Genomic DNA, 19,114 nt, shown 5'->3' with positions numbered 1-19,114 from the left:
AAGTTAAAGAGCGCTAACCTTCACTCCGACCTCCCGGGAAATAGACGAACCTCGTGGTCCTGTTTCAGCGAGGCGGGAACCAGCCTACCAACCGGATCCTCGCGCAGGACGGTTGCCAGGCAACTGCTGAGCGTGACACTTTAAAGCTTTCTGTCAGTTAGCTAGCATTAGCCAGTTAGCTAGCTTTAGCATTATAGCACCTTTAGGATCATGTGAAGTTACTTCATGTTTGTAGTAATACGTTAATAAATTAATAAAGTAATAAATGAATGTGTACAGATAGTTGGCAAACACCAACAAATCCCCGGGGTCCGTGGTATCTAGACGACAAGAACACAACACTGCTGGCGCGAAGTCTCCAGCTCTTACAAGCCTTCTCCACGTCTGAGGGGCACAAATAGGAGCAATAATGGAGGTAATTGTCGCAAAAGTCTCATTCTAGTGCAAAACTAGCTAGCCAGTTTTACGCTTGTGTTTTTTAGAGTTCACACTTTATTCGATGGTTGTATCCTGGAGTGCACCGTATGCGCCTGCTAACCGTGTTCCTGGTACTGGTTGGTTTCATGTTGGTGTTTATTTGGAGTGAAGGAGGAAGGCGAACTGAGCGAAGATGTAGTGTGGAAGTGTCTGTCCAGCCTGGGACTGTCCGGCACGGGGCTGCAGCATGTCTACCAGTGTCTGTCTGTGTCTGTGAGTCCTCCACCAATGTGTGTCTGTGTCTGTGGGTCCTCCACCACAGTCTGTCTGTGTCTGTCTGTGTCTGAGTCCTCCACCAATGTGTGTCTGTGTCTGTGAGTCCTCCACCACAGTCTGTCTGTGTCTGTGAGTCCTCCACCAATGTGTGTCTGTGTCTGTGGGTCCTCCACCACAGTCTGTCTGTGTCTGTGAGTCCTCCACCAATGTGTGTCTGTGTCTGTGAGTCCTCCACCACAGTCTGTCTGTGTCTGTCTGTGTCTGTGAGTCCTCCACCAATGTGTGTCTGTGTCTGTGGGTCCTCCACCACAGTCTGTCTGTGTCTGTCTGTGTCTGTGAGTCCTCCACCAATGTGTGTCTGTCTGTGGGTCCTCCACCACAGTCTGTCTGTGTCTGAGTCCCACACACGCATACAAGGGAGCAAGTGCTCAAACACTTTCAAATAGGTGTAACTTTCCTAAAGTAAAGGTGAACATTTGTATAATATAGGCTATGCCGTATTTTTCTTCTCCAATAATGTTTTAGATGGTTTTAAAATGTCATCAAAAAGATATGGACACTAAGCTTATGTACCTATGCTTCTTTGGAAATTGAGATGGTAACCAAACCAAATTACTGCTTTTTTTCCCCCTTTAAATAGAGACAGAATTTGAAAAATGTATCCATTTTGTGCAATTATGTTCATCTTCAAAAACTTGAACTTCCCTACAACAAAATAAGAGGTAAACAAACCCTGTGTTTATGTTAGAAACACTGATGTGTTAAAGCATGGTGCGGTTTACAATTTAGCAGATCAAACTTACTATTTTAATTGTTTTGTAACTATCCTCTTGTGGTTCTCTATACTCGAGTCTTTACTTTTGAAAGCATGGACAAAAAAAAAAAAAGAATTTTTGTGTGCTGTTGCCTATGTCCTGTGCTTTCTGTGCTCAATGCCGTGTGACTGGTAGATTTATCCTGTGTGAGTCACATGCCCTATCTCATCATTCTCGACGCTTCTCACAATGAACTCTCAGACTTCTTCGGGTTTGAACCACCAAAGAATCTGAAGGTGAGATATTACACTGCACAAGAAGAGATGAACCTTTAATTTGTGGTTTGTGCTCAAACCCAGTTGTACAAGAGTAGGACATTTTTGTGTATCTGTGTTTATGGCATTATGCTACTTCATATACAGAGGTTTACATAAATATACATTTAAATATAAAATGTACATTTACAGAAGTGATAATTTAAAAAATGGTGATTTGCATTTATTAATGTAAACACAGTTGACTGTCAAAAGCATGTTTATTTGACATATTTTGATAATAAATTGCGATACTTTCAATCTACTGTCATAACCTTATAGCACTGTATTATTCTGATGTTTTATATTCAACCTTTGCAGGAAGTGAATTTCTCTCACAACCATCTATCAGTGATGAAGGATCTGTCTACATATACTTCTCTGAGCAAGCTGAATCTCGACTGTATCTTTCAAACTGCTGCATTTTTTTGTGCCATTCTGCCATAGCGTATCACACACAAGGTTCCAGTAGCTGTCTGTCTTTTACTACACGTAAGGTATTTGTTATGAGTAGGATTCCATACACATTATGATATATGTCTGGATACTGTAGTCTCTCATTGTGTGGCGTTGTCTCTGGTTTGCATTAACTACGGTGTACTGTAGGAAGCAATGTAAAGAGAGTACTCTATGTTGAGTTTGCAGTGAAGTACACAAGGTTTCCAGAGAAACAGCATTTCAGACAGAGGTCCAAGCAAAGTTTGCAAGCAAAGGACCTCTGGAAACCTTGTGTACTTGACTGCAATTTTGACTCTCTCTCTCTAGATCTCTAAATCTCTAAATCTGCAGTTACTCACCTGGAATCTCCTTTGTATATATATAAATATATATAGTCGTTAATGATGTAGAGGCAGTAATTATTGAGCATTAGTAAGCATTCAAGAGTCTAGGGCTGACTGAAGTGTGTTTTGGAGAGGTGGGTCTTCAGCTTTCTAGCTTGTGTGCTTATCCCTTGACTGGTTTCCCCCATGGCTAGATAACTCCTTTAGCGAAATCAGGGGTCTGGAGAAGTGCAGCAATCTGATCCACCTCAGCATAGCCCACAACAAGATCTCCCACATCAGCGGCCTGGACAAACTGCCTCTTAGACACCTCTCTTTGGTACTCGCCTCCGTCACACTGTCTATAGCAGGGGTTCCTGTTCCAGTCTGCAAAGGCCAATGGTCTGTCCCATTTCTACTCCAGGGGCCCCTATACCTGCAGAACACCCATCCCCCTACTGCACTGGGAGATGGGATTAACCCAAACTGAGGCATATCTGACTGTCCTAAGATCTACAAGCACCGCACAGTGCAGTAACACAGATTTTTTTAATGAAGACAATAGTTTTTGTTTATTTATTTATTTTACAACTGTAAATTTGTCATTTGTGAAACATTTCAAAGCTGGAGGTTTGCTGCTGTTCCGCTTCTTGCTTTGTCACACTCGGCTCTCATCTGTTATCTGTTGTCTAGTGGATCTGAATGTCACCAAAGCCCAGAACCCTTGGACACATAGCAAACTATCTAAAGGTTAAACCATGAAGCCGTCTTAAGGTCAAACACTATGGTGAGGGATTGTGTGTCTCTCCATATATCCGCCCCCCTCCAAAAGTTTCAGTATTTCATATGTGAAGCAGCTTATTGATGCGTAGTCGAGAGGAATAGAGAAGCTCTCCACATCTCTGGGCTTATTGGATACAGAAGTATGACTCTCAGTTTCAGATATTCCACATTTTTTTGGAATGTGAGAGCAGATCCCATATTCTGGCACCTTAGAGCCACTGTGCTAGTTAAGGGGGATTTATAATCTGGGTACTGAGGCTATCCTTATTTTTATATTGTTTTATATTGTTTGTTTTATATTGCCCAAGCATTAACTAGTGTATTTACTAGATAAAAAAAAAGTTACTGTCCAAAAATATCTTCAATTGGTGTGCGTGTGCTAAACGTATCTTTAAAAAGATATTTAATGGATGTGTGCAGCTGGTGTGGTGATTCCTGTTGCGTATTCTCTTGTTGTTTAGAGTCTTGGGTCTGTTGGTTTAATTAGCTCATAAGCTGGTGACACTTGCTTTCCCTGTTGTTCTTTATCCTCTACTCACCTCCCTGTTATCGGTCATCCGTTGCCTGATTATTCTGTTGTGTCATTGTTGTCAAAACGGTTACCTCACTTTGAATTATCTCAGCCACATCCTGTAGCGTCACTCCCCCCATTTGAACTGGCTGTCAGCAGTGTCGTGTTTTGGGAGTTATATCTCGCCCTGCAGTGAATTCTAGACTGTATCCATGTTGACTAGCAAGCCTTTTAAAAGAGAAGAAATAATGGAAGGTGTTACTGAAGCCACCATATGGCGCACGGGACCCTTTTGCCACTCCACTGAAGGGTGTTTGCGTTGTCCTTTACCAAAGTGATTCTTCATACTCAGCAGTGCCACGTCCTCTGTCATACCCCTCTCCCTCAGGGCATAGCGGCTGCTGTGAGCCTGGACCACATTCAGAAGCACACGTGCACACACACACACACACACACACACCCACACCCTGTCAACCCCTCTGCTACAGTGAAACCCTGGCCCTGGTGATCTTGTCAGGTAACGTCTCTCTCATCTCATCACACTCTGGCACCAGAGCATCCTGGAGCCCTGGCGGTCACTGTCTCCCCACTGTCTCCGCCTCCTTGCCAGGCAGGGCTGATGAAGGGCCAAAGCAGGGGGTTGGGTTCTGGATCACATCCCAGGCTTACCTTAGCAAACAGTTCCTGTGCCATAGCAGCTGTTCGCCTGTCAGTTGAGCTGCCCGTCAGCCATATTTGAGGAGGACTCAACTGCCAGGTGAGCTGCCCATCAGCCGTATCTAAAGAGGACTCACCTGTCAGTCACGCTGCCCATTAGCCATATGTAAGGAGGACTCACCTATCAAGTGAGCTGCCTATCAGCTGTATCTAAAGAAGACTCACCTGTCAGTTGAGCTGCCCATCAGCCATACCTAAAGAGGACTCACCTCTCACAATCATAATGCCTAAATATGCAGTTAAGCAGGACAGTACTAATGTATGTAGTAATATGCAAGTATGCTCATATATATCATGTCTCAGTGTAAACACTGAACGTTAGAAATGAGGGCAGTGGTAGCTCAGTGGTTAATGTACTTGACTAGTAATCTGGAGGTTGCTGGTTCAAGTCCCCTGATCCTTAACCCTCAGTTACTCAAGTTGTGTTCAGTCATAATTATAAGTCATTTTAGATAAAAGCATCAACTAAATGCCATAAATATAGAAATTATGTAACATTATAAACAATGTGTGGACTTGGACATTTACATTTACGGCATTTAGTAGATGCTCTTATCCAGAGTGACTTACAAACGTGCTTTATCATCTACGCGTAGAATTTATCCTAGCCAGTACAGAAGGTTAGAGTACAAGATACCATTGAACTAGGATACTGCCAGATATCTGGAAAGAATTACAAAATGAGCATATCATAAGTACAATACCACACAACTATAAAAATGCTGTTATACTGTGATCATTTCCAGTTTCTGATTTTATGTTGTGTTTTTTTGAGTCCAGAGAGGCAATTTGATAAAGAAGATAGAGAATCTACAGACACTTTGGGCGCTGCAGTTTCTGGATTTGTCCTACAACAGAATCCAAAGTCTCTCTGGACTTCAAAACCTCCACCTCCTCGGGAGCATCAATCTCGAAAGTAATCTGGTAAAATAGCAAAATCATTAATTTTACTGGAAACAGCCATTTCTTATTGCTTTTGTGATCCTTTCAGAAAGCCAGTGAAAAATGGCCATCTGTTTTTGTTTTTGTTTTGTCTGGTGTTAGATTAGCGAGATCAAGGAGACCAAACATCTGCATGACCTTCTGCTGCTGAGAGAACTGAACCTTCAGAGAAACCCAGTGCAGGCGAGATCTCTCTCTCTCTCTCTCTCTCTCTCTTATTCTGAAACTAAACCCATGTTATATGGAATGGAAAATGTTTTTGTTCTTTGCACAGTTCTGTCATGTCTCCATGGGATTCGTTTATTCAGTGAAAGGCCAGGCAATATTTCTGCCTGTTTTGTACATTTGTATGTAAATGCATAAAGGCATATATATATATATATATATATATATATATATATATATATATAGAGAGAGAGAGAGAGAGAGAGAGAGAGAGAGAGAGAGAGAGAGAGTGTATGTATGTATGTATGTATGTATATATATATATATATATATATGTACATACACTCTCTCGCTTTCTCTCGCACACACACACACATCTATAATACACACCTCAGATGCCATGCAGTAGAAGCCTGGTTCCACCACCCCATCCCGACTAACAGCTCCAGGTCTGCTCTGCTGCAGGAGAAACCTGAACACAGACTGGCAGTTATCTTCCTTCTCCAGCACCTCACCCATCTGGATGAGCAGGCCGTTACGGCCCAGGAAAAGGTCAGTCTTTATAGTCTGTATATCGAAGGACAGTCACGCCATAATGGTGTGGGCTCTCCAGTCGGTCTCTTCCAGCTGTGATGTGTCTACCCTCCACAGTTGCCTCTGTTGCTTGTTGTTTTCAGGTTTCTGCTGTGAATAAGTACGATCCGCCCCAGGAGGTTGTGGCTGCCCGAGACCACATGACCCATGTGGTGTTTCAGCACATGCAGCCCCAGGTCATATTTGACAGGTGTGATTGGCTGAATTATTCTGACACGCTACTCACTAGTGCCATTTACACCTGAACATTTCCGCATGTATCATAAGTACAGAGATTATATCCAGACAGGGATTAGATGCATAAATACGTAAGTGTAAATGCACCAAGTCTGATTACCGAAACAACCTAAGAGGTTTGAGCGGCACTCATATACAGATATACAGATATTATAACCAAAACCTGTGTGTCACACAGTGGAACCGTCCAGGATCCACTTGACAGCACAAGTGCAAAAGTTGGCATCTTTGTTTACCTTTAAGAAAATTTAAGTCGGCATGTGAAATTGCAGTTTTTCCAAGTAGCTGCCATTGTCTACATACAGAATAAAACAATCAGGAAAGAACATTCTGCCCTTTACAGTAGTCAGATTATAATCCACATAACTGGAGACACATTTGACTATGCAGTGTAAATGCATGTGAATAAATCTTTTCCCGATACAACCCTAAGTAGTTAAGATGTGCGACTCATCCACTATAAACACATTCACTGATTCTTGATTTAAAGCTTCTCTATGCATGATTCTGTATGATGGTTTATTTGTTCTGGGACAATAGTTTTTTGGCATCCCAAAAAGGATGTTACAGCCTGCATGTTGAAATCATCACAAAATGACTTTTTAAAGATGCTCATTTACAAGGTTGTAAGTGATTGTAAACATTTTTGACACTTGTAAATTAAGATAATAGACTAAAGGAAAATGGCTTTGTTTTAGGCAAATTCTGTTACCATTGCTTGCATAGAACTTTAAAGAACAGTTTGCATTATAATTTAATGCTGTTGTCCTTTTGTTAGTGTATAGCTGTAGCTAGCATATAGCTGTAATTAGCATGTAGCTGTAGTTAACGTATAGCTGTAGCTTTTGGTGCATCGCTGCAGAACCAACACGTGACCTTTTCATCCAGGTTCACCTTCAATGCTCAGTTAGATTTTAAATAGGAACTCATCACTTTTGTTTTATTCACACTCTTCCATTATGCATCTATCAGGCATCTGTTAGTTTGGTAAACTGCTGAATAAAGGTTTGTGTGTGTGCGTGTGTGTGTGTGTTCATGTGTGTGTAAACTGCTGATTAAAGGTTTGTGTCTGTGTGTGTGTGTAAACTGCTGAATAAAGATTTGCGTGTCTGTGTGAACTGCAGAATAAAGGTGTGTGTGTGTGTGTGTGTGTGTGTGTGTGTGTGTGTGTGTAAACCTCTGAATGAAGGTCTGCATGTGTGTGTAAACTGCGTGTGTGTAAACTGCTGAATAAAGGTTTGTGTGCTGGAACCTTTAACTGGATTTGCTGTGAGTTCAGTTTTCTCTCTGTTCCCTAGCACTTTGCCCAATCTGGAGACCCCCTACCCGATACTGGTCCTTACTGGTCCACAGGCGTGTGGGAAGAGGGAGATTGCCCATAAGCTGTGTCAGGAATTCAGCCACTATTTTGCCTATGGGTAAGGATCTGTTTTCAACTGCTTTATGTCTGTATCTTCATGATCATCAGGTTCAAATGGAAAGTGTATTGAAGTACTACAAAAATATTGTTGAGAGTGAAAAAATATACACTTGTGCGCATGTGTGCATGCGCACACACACACATGCACAGTGGTGAAACTTACATCTCCTGCATGCTGTCGGTGGCATTGCTCTCAGTTCATTATGGACTGTATCACTGAGTCTAGCATCTCTTCTCATTAAAAATAGAAATAAAAGGTGCAGAATCCACCCATGAAGGACATAGATCTTAGTAGTGGAGGAATACGTCTCACCTAAATAGAGAATTATGCTTGTTCATTCACTGTTTATTTGTTGCTTTGTTTGTTTAGTGCTTCTCACACAACCAGGGGACCGTACTTTGGGGAAGAAGATTGCTTTGACTATCACTTTGTCCTGGATGAAGAATTTCAAAACATGATTCATATGGTGTGTCGTAATCTTTAGAGTGGAATTCTGAATGATTGGAGGATTGTGTTATAACTCTGTATACTCTAACATTACGGGTATAACATCACTCAGAAAGCAATGGCGATTCATGTTATTTAGTACGTTCAAAGTATATATTTAAAGTTAAAAAAAAGAAAAACTCAGAGGAATAAATATTCCTACAAAGGTGCTGACTAAACAGCATTTCCTGAATTTAACAACATCAGCCAGTCAGTAAAGAACAAATTCTGAATGCTTTCAGAGATGAGATGTAAACTCTGAACACAGGCATTTTAGTTCATCCCGAGTGCTTCTTTGTAAAGAACACTCATGTTTCATAATACAGTGACCCTTCCTCTATCCAAATGCAGTGACAATCACAAGTGATGTCATTTCCCAACAACACTATCCATTCAAAATAGAAACCAGAAATCAGCCAAAGGCTATCTGTTAGGAAATAAGAGTCTGTTTAGTCTGTGACCTTTGTGTGGGTCTGGCTGAGACTAAAGACCCACACTGTTCCATCAGTGCTTGTCTTACTGTTAGGCAGCTCCTAATATCTTTCATACTAGTTTGCAGTTGTGCTGCAAAAGTGATTAGAAGCTAAGCATTTAAAAAAAGAGGGAAACGGTGCTCCTCGTGGTGTCTTCCGCCGCTCCTCCAGGGCCTCTTGGCTGTGCTCCTCCAGGCCTTCATGTCTGTGTAAGCACAGGGAGTTTGATAGATGGAGGCTGTGGGCTGATTTAGAGCACAGACCCTTTGAAGTGTGATTATAAGCATATGCAGGAAAGCAGGAGTTTCAGGTGAGCGTTACAGATCTGTCTCCCTATCACACATCCACAGATGTGCGCCCAGACCCTACAGTTGCCCATGCAGTCAAACGGTATTTGCTGAATTAACCCCTCAGTGAGCGTACCTCATCCCAGTCTGGGTCTGTCACAGTTCGTTAATGCCAGTAAGGCAAAGCTCACGTCTACTTACAACTTAATAAGTATGGAGTAAATTTCACACTGATGCCACTCTCTGTCAGATTAAACTTAAGAGAGGGGACAGGCTTCTGAGCTGTAGCACGTTGAACGGTAGCCCAGACACACAGGGTCAACAAGTCAACTTCGTGAATCTGTGCAAAAAGAACTTCCTTTCACCGACAATGTGTGAACTGAACAGGGACCAGCACCCAAGACAAGGTCGATCTAGAGGACGAATTTGACCAAGTTTTTCTTCCCCTTGTGTAATGCCCCATGACAACTGAGTTCCATGCGTGTGTGATTTGTCTCTGTTACCCTCTGCCAGGGTAACTTTGTCCAGACGATTCAGTATGGAGGCCACTGGTATGGTTTGTCTCGGGAGGCTATCGAGAGCGTTGCAAGAGAGGGTCTGGCTTGCTGTGTTCATATGGAGCTGGAGGTACAGTATGAAGCATACTGTAAGACGTTAGTAGGAGTGTAGCAGCCATTTTAAACAAGAGTGAGGAAGGACACGTTATTTACTCTAAAGCTGTAAGACCCATGGTGTGACGACCGCAACACGTCCATCGTAGTTGCACATTCAGTCTTGGAGTAGACTTGTTGCTCACACATCAACTACTCTGCTTGTTTCCTCTCTTCTAGAATATTTTGTATATTGACTTATTTTTTAACAAACATTCTAAAAACATTCCTTGAATCACAACAACAGATGGGTGCAAAACCAATAACGTAGACTTAGCTGGACAAGATGCACATTATCAGTGCTCAAAAAAACCCCTCTCCTTGTTATAATCTGTGAGCTCCCATCACAGAGCTCCCGTTACAGAGCTCCTGTAAGAGAGCTCCCGTCTTCAGTACTTTTCTGTAATGTTTTTTTGTAGACTAACAAAATTAACCTTTTATGTGGCCAGTGTAATTGTGGCCTAATTGTTAAAATACTGGAACCCCCTCCCCCAAGTGTTCACTGAACGCTTGTCTCTGTTACCTCTACCATTAATGAACTCTCCCAGTTTTTGTAGTTGTTATGTAATTGCAATTAGCTGTGATTAGGTTACAGGTATAAATTAGGTTACAATTGGTTGGATAGGGCACATTAGTGGATCACCCCACACAGATCACTGAAGATGTACCATAAAACCTCAGAAAATACACTCAGGACTGGCTTCTCGTAATGAAGTGTACAGTTACTTGTTTTAAGTGTGTATGTGAAATCTGTGTGTGTCACATTCGTATTCACAGGGTGTGTACAGTATGAAACATTCATACTTCGAGCCCAGATACATCTTGCTGATCCCTACCAGAACAGATGAGTACATTTCTCGCATGAAGGCCCGTGGTCTCTACAGTAAACGTCAGATAGACACAGCTGTGTCCCGGATCAACCTCTATGTCAGAGTCAACAAAGAGCAGCCTGGCTTCTTCGACAGTGTGATACCCTGTGGTAGGGACCCCTAATAGATAAGTTCAGTGGAATTACTGTATTATTGTAGCCCAAAGCATTCATTTACTTATTTCTTCACATGTATGGTTGCGGAATTCAATAAAAAATTAAGGAATTCTAGAGTTTTATTATGAAGAATATATAAATGAGTCACTTTTAAAATTCATTTAAATATAAGATTTTTTAAAATGTGACAGTTAATTATGAAATTCTATAAATGATTAATGATTACAAATGCACTTTTTTTCCATAAAAAGGTTTTCACAGAATAAAATGTTCAAAACTTTATCCATTAATATAATTGATATAATTTTCCACCTGCAAATGCAGCTGCTTATAGTTACAGTGTAACAGTCAAAAAAGAAAAAATTGCATGTTTTTACACATAATAGTTTTTACAGATGATGAAATGTGTTGATGTGATTATGTTAAGAGTTATATACCTTTACCTCATAAAGTGCTTTGTCATTAGACAACCGTGAAGAGGCTTACAGCACTCTGAGGCAGCTAGTACAAGAGTACCTGGGTCTAGAAGAGCAGGGGACAGAAGTAGGAGACAGCACCAGAACCATACCTGACCACACCCCTACAGGTAAATCGGCACCAGAACCATACCTCACCACACCCCTACAGGTAAATCGGCACCAGAACCATACCTCACCACGCCCCTACAGGTAAATCGGCACCAGAACCATACCTCACCACGCCCCTACAGGTAAATCGGCACCAGAACCATACCTGACCACGCCCCTACAGGTAAATCGGCACCAGAACCATACCTGACCACGCCCCTACAGGTAAATCGGCACCAGAACCATACCTGACCACGCCCCTACAGGTAAATCGGCACCAGAACCATACCTCACCACGCCCCTACAGGTAAATCGGCACCAGAACCATACCTGACCACGCCCCTACAGGTAAATCGGCACCAGAACCATACCTGACCACGCCCCTACAGGTAAATCGGCACCAGAACCATACCTCACCACGCCCCTACAGGTAAATCGGCACCAGAACCATACCTGACCACGCCCCTACAGGTAAATCGGCACCAGAACCATACCTGACCACGCCCCTACAGGTAAATCGGCACCAGAACCATACCTTACAACGCCCATACAGGTAAATTGGCACCAGAACCATACCTCACCACGCCCATACAGGTAAATCGGCACCAGAACCATACCAGACCACGCCCCCAACAAGTAAATCGGCACCACAACCATACCTGACCACGCCCCTATAGGTAATAAAAAAATATTTCATGTATGAAAAAACATTGTTAAAATAAAAACCATCCAGTCCACATTTGCCTTTCACTGGGCCATTTACCGTCGGACAGGTTCATGTGGGATTTTTTTACGGAAAGCGAACAGCTTATTATGAATTCTATTATGAATTGCAAATCAGGACGAAATGTGTCAGCACAATACATCACACAAACAGTAAAAAAAAAAAAATAAGACCGAGCTACACTTATGAATGAGCAAACACATTTCATTACCAATAGATTTAATTTCAAGTTAAATCTATTGGTAGGATGAATTTGGCCTAATGCCTTTACAGGTAAAACAGCAGTGTATGTGTGTGTGTGTGTGTGTTTGTGTGTGTGTGTGTGTGTGTGTGTGTGTGTGTGTGTGTGTGTGAATTTGTTTCAGATATGTCTAGCAAGTATCAGATGACTGAAAATGCGGAAGCCAACCCCACAGACTCCTACAACAGAAACTACAGGAGCAAAGTTCAGGCCTGTCTGAGTCCTCAGAAAACCTCAGCAGTAAGTGATGTTACTGTGTTAGCACACAGACCTACACACAGACCAACAAATATAGACCACCACGCACTGACTAACACACACAGATCAATATACATAGACCACCACACTCAGTCACATACAGACCACCACACACACAGACCATCACACACTGACCAATATACATAGATCAACACACACAGACCACCACACATAGACCAATACACAAAGACCACCACACACTGACCACCACACACAGACCAACAAATACAGCCCACAACACAGACCACCACACACACACCAACACACACAGACCAACACTCACAGACCACCAGACACAGACTAACATATACAGACCAACAAATACAGCCCACCACACACAGACGAACACACACAGACCAATACACACAGACCAACAAATACAGCCCACCACACAGACCACCACAGACTGACCAACACACACAGACCAATATACGTAGAACACACGCAGACCAACAGACACAGACCACCACACACAGACCAATATGCATAGAACACACAAAGACCAACACACAGACACAGACCACCACACACAGTCCAATATACATAGAATACACACAGACCAGCACACACAGACCAACAAATACAGCCCACCACACACAGGCCAACAAATATAGCCCACCACACACAGACCAATATACATAGAACAGACACAGTCCACCAAACACAGCCCTCCACAGACCACCACACACAGACCACCACACACAGACCACCACACACAGGCCACCACACACAGACTACCACACACAGACTACCACACAGACCAACAAATACAGCCCACCACACACAGGCCAACAAATATAGCCCAACACACAGACCAATATACATAGAACAGACACAGACCACCAAACACAGCCCTCCACAGACCACCACACACAGACTACCACACACTGGACAACACACACAGACCATTAAACATAGATCAACATAGACAGACCACCTCGCACAGACCAACACACACAAACCACCACACGCAGACACACCCAAACACACACAGACCAACACACACAGACCAACACACACAGACCAGCACACACAGACCAGCACACACAGACCAACAAATATAGCCCACCACACACTGACCAACACACACAGGCCAACACACACAGGACAATACACACAGACCAATATACATAGAACACACACAGTCTACTACACACTCAGACCAACAAAACAAATACAGCCCACCACACAAAGACCAACAAATACAGCCCACCACACAGACCACCACCCGCTGACCTACACACACTGACCACCACACACAGACCAATACACACTGACCACCACACACAGACAAACACACACAGACCACCACACACTGACCAACACACACAGACCAGTATACATAGATCAACACACACAGACAAACACACACAGACCACCGCACACTCCTGCATGCTGTGTCACAACTTGGTGTTTTCATGTCCTGGACAAAACAAAACAAAAAGAAACATGACCTACACGGTGATTTTTCTAGCCAGTGATGGAGTGTTTAGTCTTCCTAGTAAGCCCTTCCATGTAGGACTAGTTTTGCCTGAATTTGACTATTTGAACTGGTGACTCTTTCTCCTTGTGCGTTAGGAACTGGCCTCCATCCACAGGAGACAGCAGATGGTTGGAGAAGCCCTGATGGGCAGGAGTCCTGGTGCTTACACACAGCTCTTTAAGAGGTATATTTACAGTGAGTCTGCACCTGTGTCCTACGTTGTAGAACATGGAGTTTTTAAACATTAAAAAAATAAGAAAGAAATGCTACCATGGCAGTAGCCATGCATTATCCTGAGACAGCAGAGGGCGCTGTTGAGAATAGGACAGTTTTTCTTTTATGAGTCTGAGTATTAGCTATCTAGTGTCCATTTTGAGTCATGCTATTTTCTTATTGGAAAGCTAATCCTGCGTAGCTTTCAGGATGTTCAGATCTTCTGAGGAATATACATCTGTCTGTATTTATGAACCACAGAGAGGTTAAATTTAGTGGGCCAAGCTTGAGATGACACTCGTCAACATGAATAACTCTTGCGTGGTACTAAAATGACTATTAATGATCTGGATTCAAGTTGCGTGTGTGTGTGTGTGTGTGTGTTTAACAGACATGTTCCTATAGCTCCTTCGTTAGTAGCCCCTCAGACGCACCCGGGCCATTCTTCTTCCCTCATCCCCACCTTTGGCTGCCCTCTACCTGACCTCAGTGACGACAGCAGGTATATCACACACAGCCTAACCTCTGATCTCTAACCTCCGACCTACCAACACACACATCCTGTCTCCTCTCCCCCCTCCCTCCTTAGTCCCACATTCACTTCTCCTTACACATCAAGGCACTTTCAGAAACATGAGAGCAATGTTGTCATTCTCTCTTTGCTTTCTTTGTCTGAGCGATTCTTTCCTGGCTAAGGCTTCATTATCATCTTCATGACCCCAGTGCCTTCGTGGTTGTGCAAGATGGCTCTTAGCACACATAAGTGTGGATTGATGCTGGTACCTGTTACTCTTCTGTGTGTGCTTAAGAGATATACGCATGCTGGCCGACTCGCAGCTGCAGTATATATGCATTGCCATGGGATATTTCAACACGCGCTAATGTAGCCTGTTAAGAAGAGACCAGAGAAACTCTCCTCGCCTTTTCACTGGAACCACAGTGCAGTGCTGTTAATAACTCATTTGGGGTCTTATTTGATTAAGAAAACACATTGGCTGTAAATTGGCTCTGAAGCTCTGAAGCCAAAGGTGTATCTTACAGACTCTGGTGCTCTTGCTTGACACTTTAACAACAGAAAAGTTACAAAACTTGCCTCTACGGCATGTATGGTTTGAGACTCCAGTGAATTAATTCCATTAATAATTCATTAACAGTTAAATCGCTAATGTACTGGTGTCTCAAGGCACACATTAATAGAATGTGAAAGATGCAAGTTTTGGTTATCAGCTCTAAGCAGTAACATCCTCACAACTGATTGACATACCTGTGATACAGCAGATCACTAATGTATGCATGCTTCTCCCCCCATCCCACCAGCTCAGAGGAATCTCGTGCCAGTTCTGGCCTGTCCATGCATAGTTCGGCGGGGGTTCTCTCAGTGAGAAGCCCAGCTGCGGGCTTGGACACGGGGTCAGGCCCAAGGGCAGAGCCCTTGGGTGTATCCATGTTGGGACAAAACCTGGAATCACTCAAAGGCAAGAGTAGCACTTTATTTCTGCATGCATCTAACGTCTAACAAAAACAATTAACATTGGTATGGAAAGCACTGGCAAATAGAGGTCCTGATTGGAAGAAACATCTCAATGTTTACCCTGCTGACACCCCTGTAGAGTCAGGATGTCGAACCCTCTTAGAGAGAGTCGCCTTCATCCCATATCCAATTCACCTTACATTCACACAGTTAAATATTCCTGAAGTCATTAATTAGTTGAATTAGTTAATTACTGTTCAGTTTGGTCTGGAGCTAAATCCAGCAGGAAGGCAGCTCTTTTGGGGGAGGGTGGAGATCACTGCTCTGGAGAAAATGCTGGCTCTTTGTGTGTGTAACGACTTGCTCTCTCTCCCAGTAGATGTCACAGAGACGGGTCTGACCCCGGATGCTCCCCATCTGGGCCCTGAGCAGGTGTCTCCGACGCTGGCCACCTCCACGGGCCGACCGGGCTCCAGAGCCAGGCCCGTTCTGCCACCCATCCCTACTGGGCGCAAAGCCACCGATACTGGTCCCAGGCCATAACTTGACATTGAGAGCCAGATGAAACCAGTGTACCAGAAATCCAGTGTCCAGAGAGGCTTGAACCGAAGTTAATGTGATTGAAGTGCTAATGTTATTATACGGTTATTTGATCTAAAGCTGATCTAAATGGAACCAAAGTAAAGCCAAATTCTTCTGAATTTGATCATCCATTTATCACCCATTAATGCTTCACCTAGCATGACCTTTTGACCTCTCTGCACCTTCGCTGGAATGTGAGTTATCTGAGATCCCAGCGGCTGATAAAAGATCAGAGAAAAATTACACTGATTAATGGTAGTATAAAAGTGAAATAGAAAGATTAATGTAATAATCTGAGCTCAATGCCCATTTAGTGGAGACTTTTCTTGGCCCACAATGAAAACAAAATGAATACAAACAAACAAATTACTAATAATGCAAACAAAGTGATGTGTAAACTGTATTGCATTTTGTTTAACCTGTTTGTTACCTTACAATACCTACAAAGATTAAAAAAACAATTGAACCCTTGAAACAATTGAAAAAAATGACCCCGAGATCTACTGAACACACCTGCTGTCATATTTAGGTATTTGTTTGACAGATGGCCAGGTGTGTGTATTTGTCTGTACTCACACACACACACAGAAATACACACACCTGGCCATCTGTCAGTATTATACCTTTAGGCCAGAATCAGTTATAATGATCAGAGGCAGTTTCAAACAAGACAGTTCCAGTCTTACACCATCTACACAGTCTTGCAACACCTTCACAGTCTTTTGTGTGTTTGTGCTCCTGTGTGTATGTGCACGCATGTGTTTGTTCCTATGTGTGTATACGTGTGTGTATGTGTGTATTTGTTCCTGTGTGTGTATGCGTGTGTGTTTTTGCCTGTTTCAGTGAGAAGGCTCTTACTTCAAACACGTCCTATGTGAAAGCATGTTTACAGATTAAACACAGTCCTGTGCTGATGTTCCCAATCAAGCACTTCACACTTTATTTCCTCATTCTCCTCAATGTTAGTCAGTAGTGCATGTTGCTAATGGCTGCACCTCGTCTGAAGGATTCAGGCGCATAGACAGCATGTGGACTTGATAGCTGCACAGAAAAAATCTAAGAACTTCATCGTATATCAGAGTGGTTTGACATTACAACTAAAGTTTTCACAAGAACTGCAAATACACCAGATGTTTTCACCTCTAGGAACATATGAGATTTTGTTCTATTTTTAGAAGAGCCATACACTACAAAATAAACACCAACTATTAATCTCTGCCATTGAAAACACAGGATTTAAATGTCAGTGTATCATCTTGGTCTTTGGTAGTGTTGGACATGCATAGACTTGCAGTGTGTGAACGTCACACTGGAGCCATGCAAAGGTTCAGCTATTGTCAAACCACTGATCCATGTCAGCCCTCACAGGAAGCAAGTGTGTCTGAAGATGTTGATGCTGTTTCAATCCTTGAAGTGTAACTTTCCATTCAATTTATTAAGAAAATGTGCTATTTTTTAATAAATGTGGACTCTAATAGTGTGTGTGTGTGTGTGTGTGTGTGTGTGTGTGTGTGTGTGTGTGTGTGTGTGTGTGTGTGTGTGCGCGCGTGTGTGTGCCTGTGTGCATGTGTCAACAGAGATGTCTCACACACAGTCCAACATTAATCTTTCTTGCTACCAACAGATAACCATAAAATGTAGGTTAAACTTCTCCAATAGCAATGTAACTTTCTTTGCATATTTCAAAGTACCTGTAATACATTCATGGTTATATAAAATAGTATTTTTTTGGAGTTAAATTATCAGAACAAATGTTTAAATAGTGGGGAGGGGCTACACCTGACACTTTCAGAGTCTTGTCAAGAGAATATTATGAGAAAAGTTTGAAGGTCTAGTTAGAAACAGTCCTGACTGGTTTCCATTGTGGTGCTCTGTTTTGTCGATCAGAGCTTCAGGCTCACAACCTTCTGTATGTCTGAAGAAAGGAAAACCCAAAGCACCCATCTGTGCTCCTGTGTATGCAGATTAATTACCTGTCAGGCTGGTGAGAAAAAAGTTTCTTTTTCTCTTTTTAATTACAGAATTGGAGAAAATTACTGTGTGGGTGTTGCATGACTTTTAATTAAAAGTATCACTTTGAGTAATGTAGTGTTAATGGATTGTAATTGCACCGATTAGTAGACTGTACATGTTGAACACTATCTGGATCCCATGATGAATTCTGCATCCCTGGCGAAGTCCACAAATGTTCGTTCACATGACAGTGTGAAATTGATGTGTAGTCTGTGAATATTAGTTCAACAGTTTGGGTCATTTGACCAAACCCTTCCAAGTATAATATGACCATCTCCGCAGTAATATTGTATTTTATAATGGAGGTCTTGGCTCTGGTTGACCTCCAGTTGACCTCTGGTTTCACCTCCAGTCTCTGGCTCTGCATGGCCGACAAACAAAACAATGGAAGGCACTTTCTATTCAGAGAATTATGAACAGGACATTTACATTTTGGTTGTAGCTTCAAGCTTCAAGTACTATTAAGTTTATACTTTCTTTCTATTCCAGCAGCCTGTTGTGCTTTCTCTATCGCCCTGTCCTCTCCTCCTGTCTCTTCAATGCTTTTACTGATTTGGAGGAAACAGAGCAGATAGGTCTTAATTTCCTCATGTAAATTCCGTTTAAATCCTTCGCATGCCTTGTAAAAGTGATGCACTTTCTATTGTAGTACTAGATTTCTGTTCTGGGATCAGTGTTATTAGTGACCTAAGGGGTTAGGAAGGTGGAGTGGTGGTTAGGACATTTCCCTCTTAGCACTTGGGTCTTGGGTGCAAGTCCCTATCTTGGTGGAGTTTCCATGTTCTGTCT

The 19,114-nt window shown here is 42.6% G+C and overlaps 1 protein-coding gene across 5 annotated transcripts in view; it reads left to right on the top strand.

Moving 5' to 3' along the window:
* Window positions 1-21: 21 nt before the first annotated feature.
* The window catches only part of lrguk (leucine-rich repeats and guanylate kinase domain containing), a 19,768-nt gene continuing 675 nt past the window's right edge, over window positions 22-19,114 (top strand). The window contains exons 1-20 of one of the 5 annotated variants that reach the window (XM_081723434.1): window positions 22-415; window positions 589-690; window positions 1,334-1,415; window positions 1,710-1,744; window positions 2,084-2,165; window positions 2,739-2,863; window positions 5,315-5,458; window positions 5,579-5,659; window positions 6,107-6,193; window positions 6,319-6,425; window positions 7,771-7,890; window positions 8,263-8,359; window positions 9,653-9,766; window positions 10,567-10,768; window positions 11,241-11,360; window positions 12,430-12,545; window positions 14,142-14,230; window positions 14,651-14,761; window positions 15,577-15,734; window positions 16,110-19,114. The exon at window positions 16,110-19,114 is cut by the window's right edge and continues 675 nt beyond it. In XM_081723434.1, coding sequence (XP_081579560.1) covers window positions 410-415; window positions 589-690; window positions 1,334-1,415; window positions 1,710-1,744; window positions 2,084-2,165; window positions 2,739-2,863; window positions 5,315-5,458; window positions 5,579-5,659; window positions 6,107-6,193; window positions 6,319-6,425; window positions 7,771-7,890; window positions 8,263-8,359; window positions 9,653-9,766; window positions 10,567-10,768; window positions 11,241-11,360; window positions 12,430-12,545; window positions 14,142-14,230; window positions 14,651-14,761; window positions 15,577-15,734; window positions 16,110-16,273 — 2,142 coding nt within the window. In that variant the 5' untranslated portion in view covers window positions 22-409 and the 3' untranslated portion in view covers window positions 16,274-19,114. Of the gene's footprint in view, window positions 416-588; window positions 691-1,333; window positions 1,416-1,643; window positions 1,745-2,083; window positions 2,166-2,738; window positions 2,864-5,314; window positions 5,459-5,578; window positions 5,660-6,106; window positions 6,194-6,318; window positions 6,426-7,770; window positions 7,891-8,262; window positions 8,360-9,652; window positions 9,767-10,566; window positions 10,769-11,240; window positions 11,361-12,429; window positions 12,546-14,141; window positions 14,231-14,650; window positions 14,762-15,576; window positions 15,735-16,109 lie in introns of all 5 variants that reach the window. The other 4 variants (XM_027029081.3, XM_081723436.1, XM_035527772.2 and 1 more) reach the window with 4 other exon arrangements.

This window comes from Electrophorus electricus, chromosome 11, assembly GCF_041902795.1.
Source record: "Electrophorus electricus isolate QZ-2024a chromosome 11, ASM4190279v1, whole genome shotgun sequence".
In the NCBI taxonomy this organism is placed as follows: Eukaryota; Metazoa; Chordata; class Actinopteri; order Gymnotiformes; family Gymnotidae; genus Electrophorus; species Electrophorus electricus.
The sequence above is the reverse complement of the archived record's forward strand: the minus strand, read 5'-3'. Positions and strand labels throughout refer to the sequence as shown.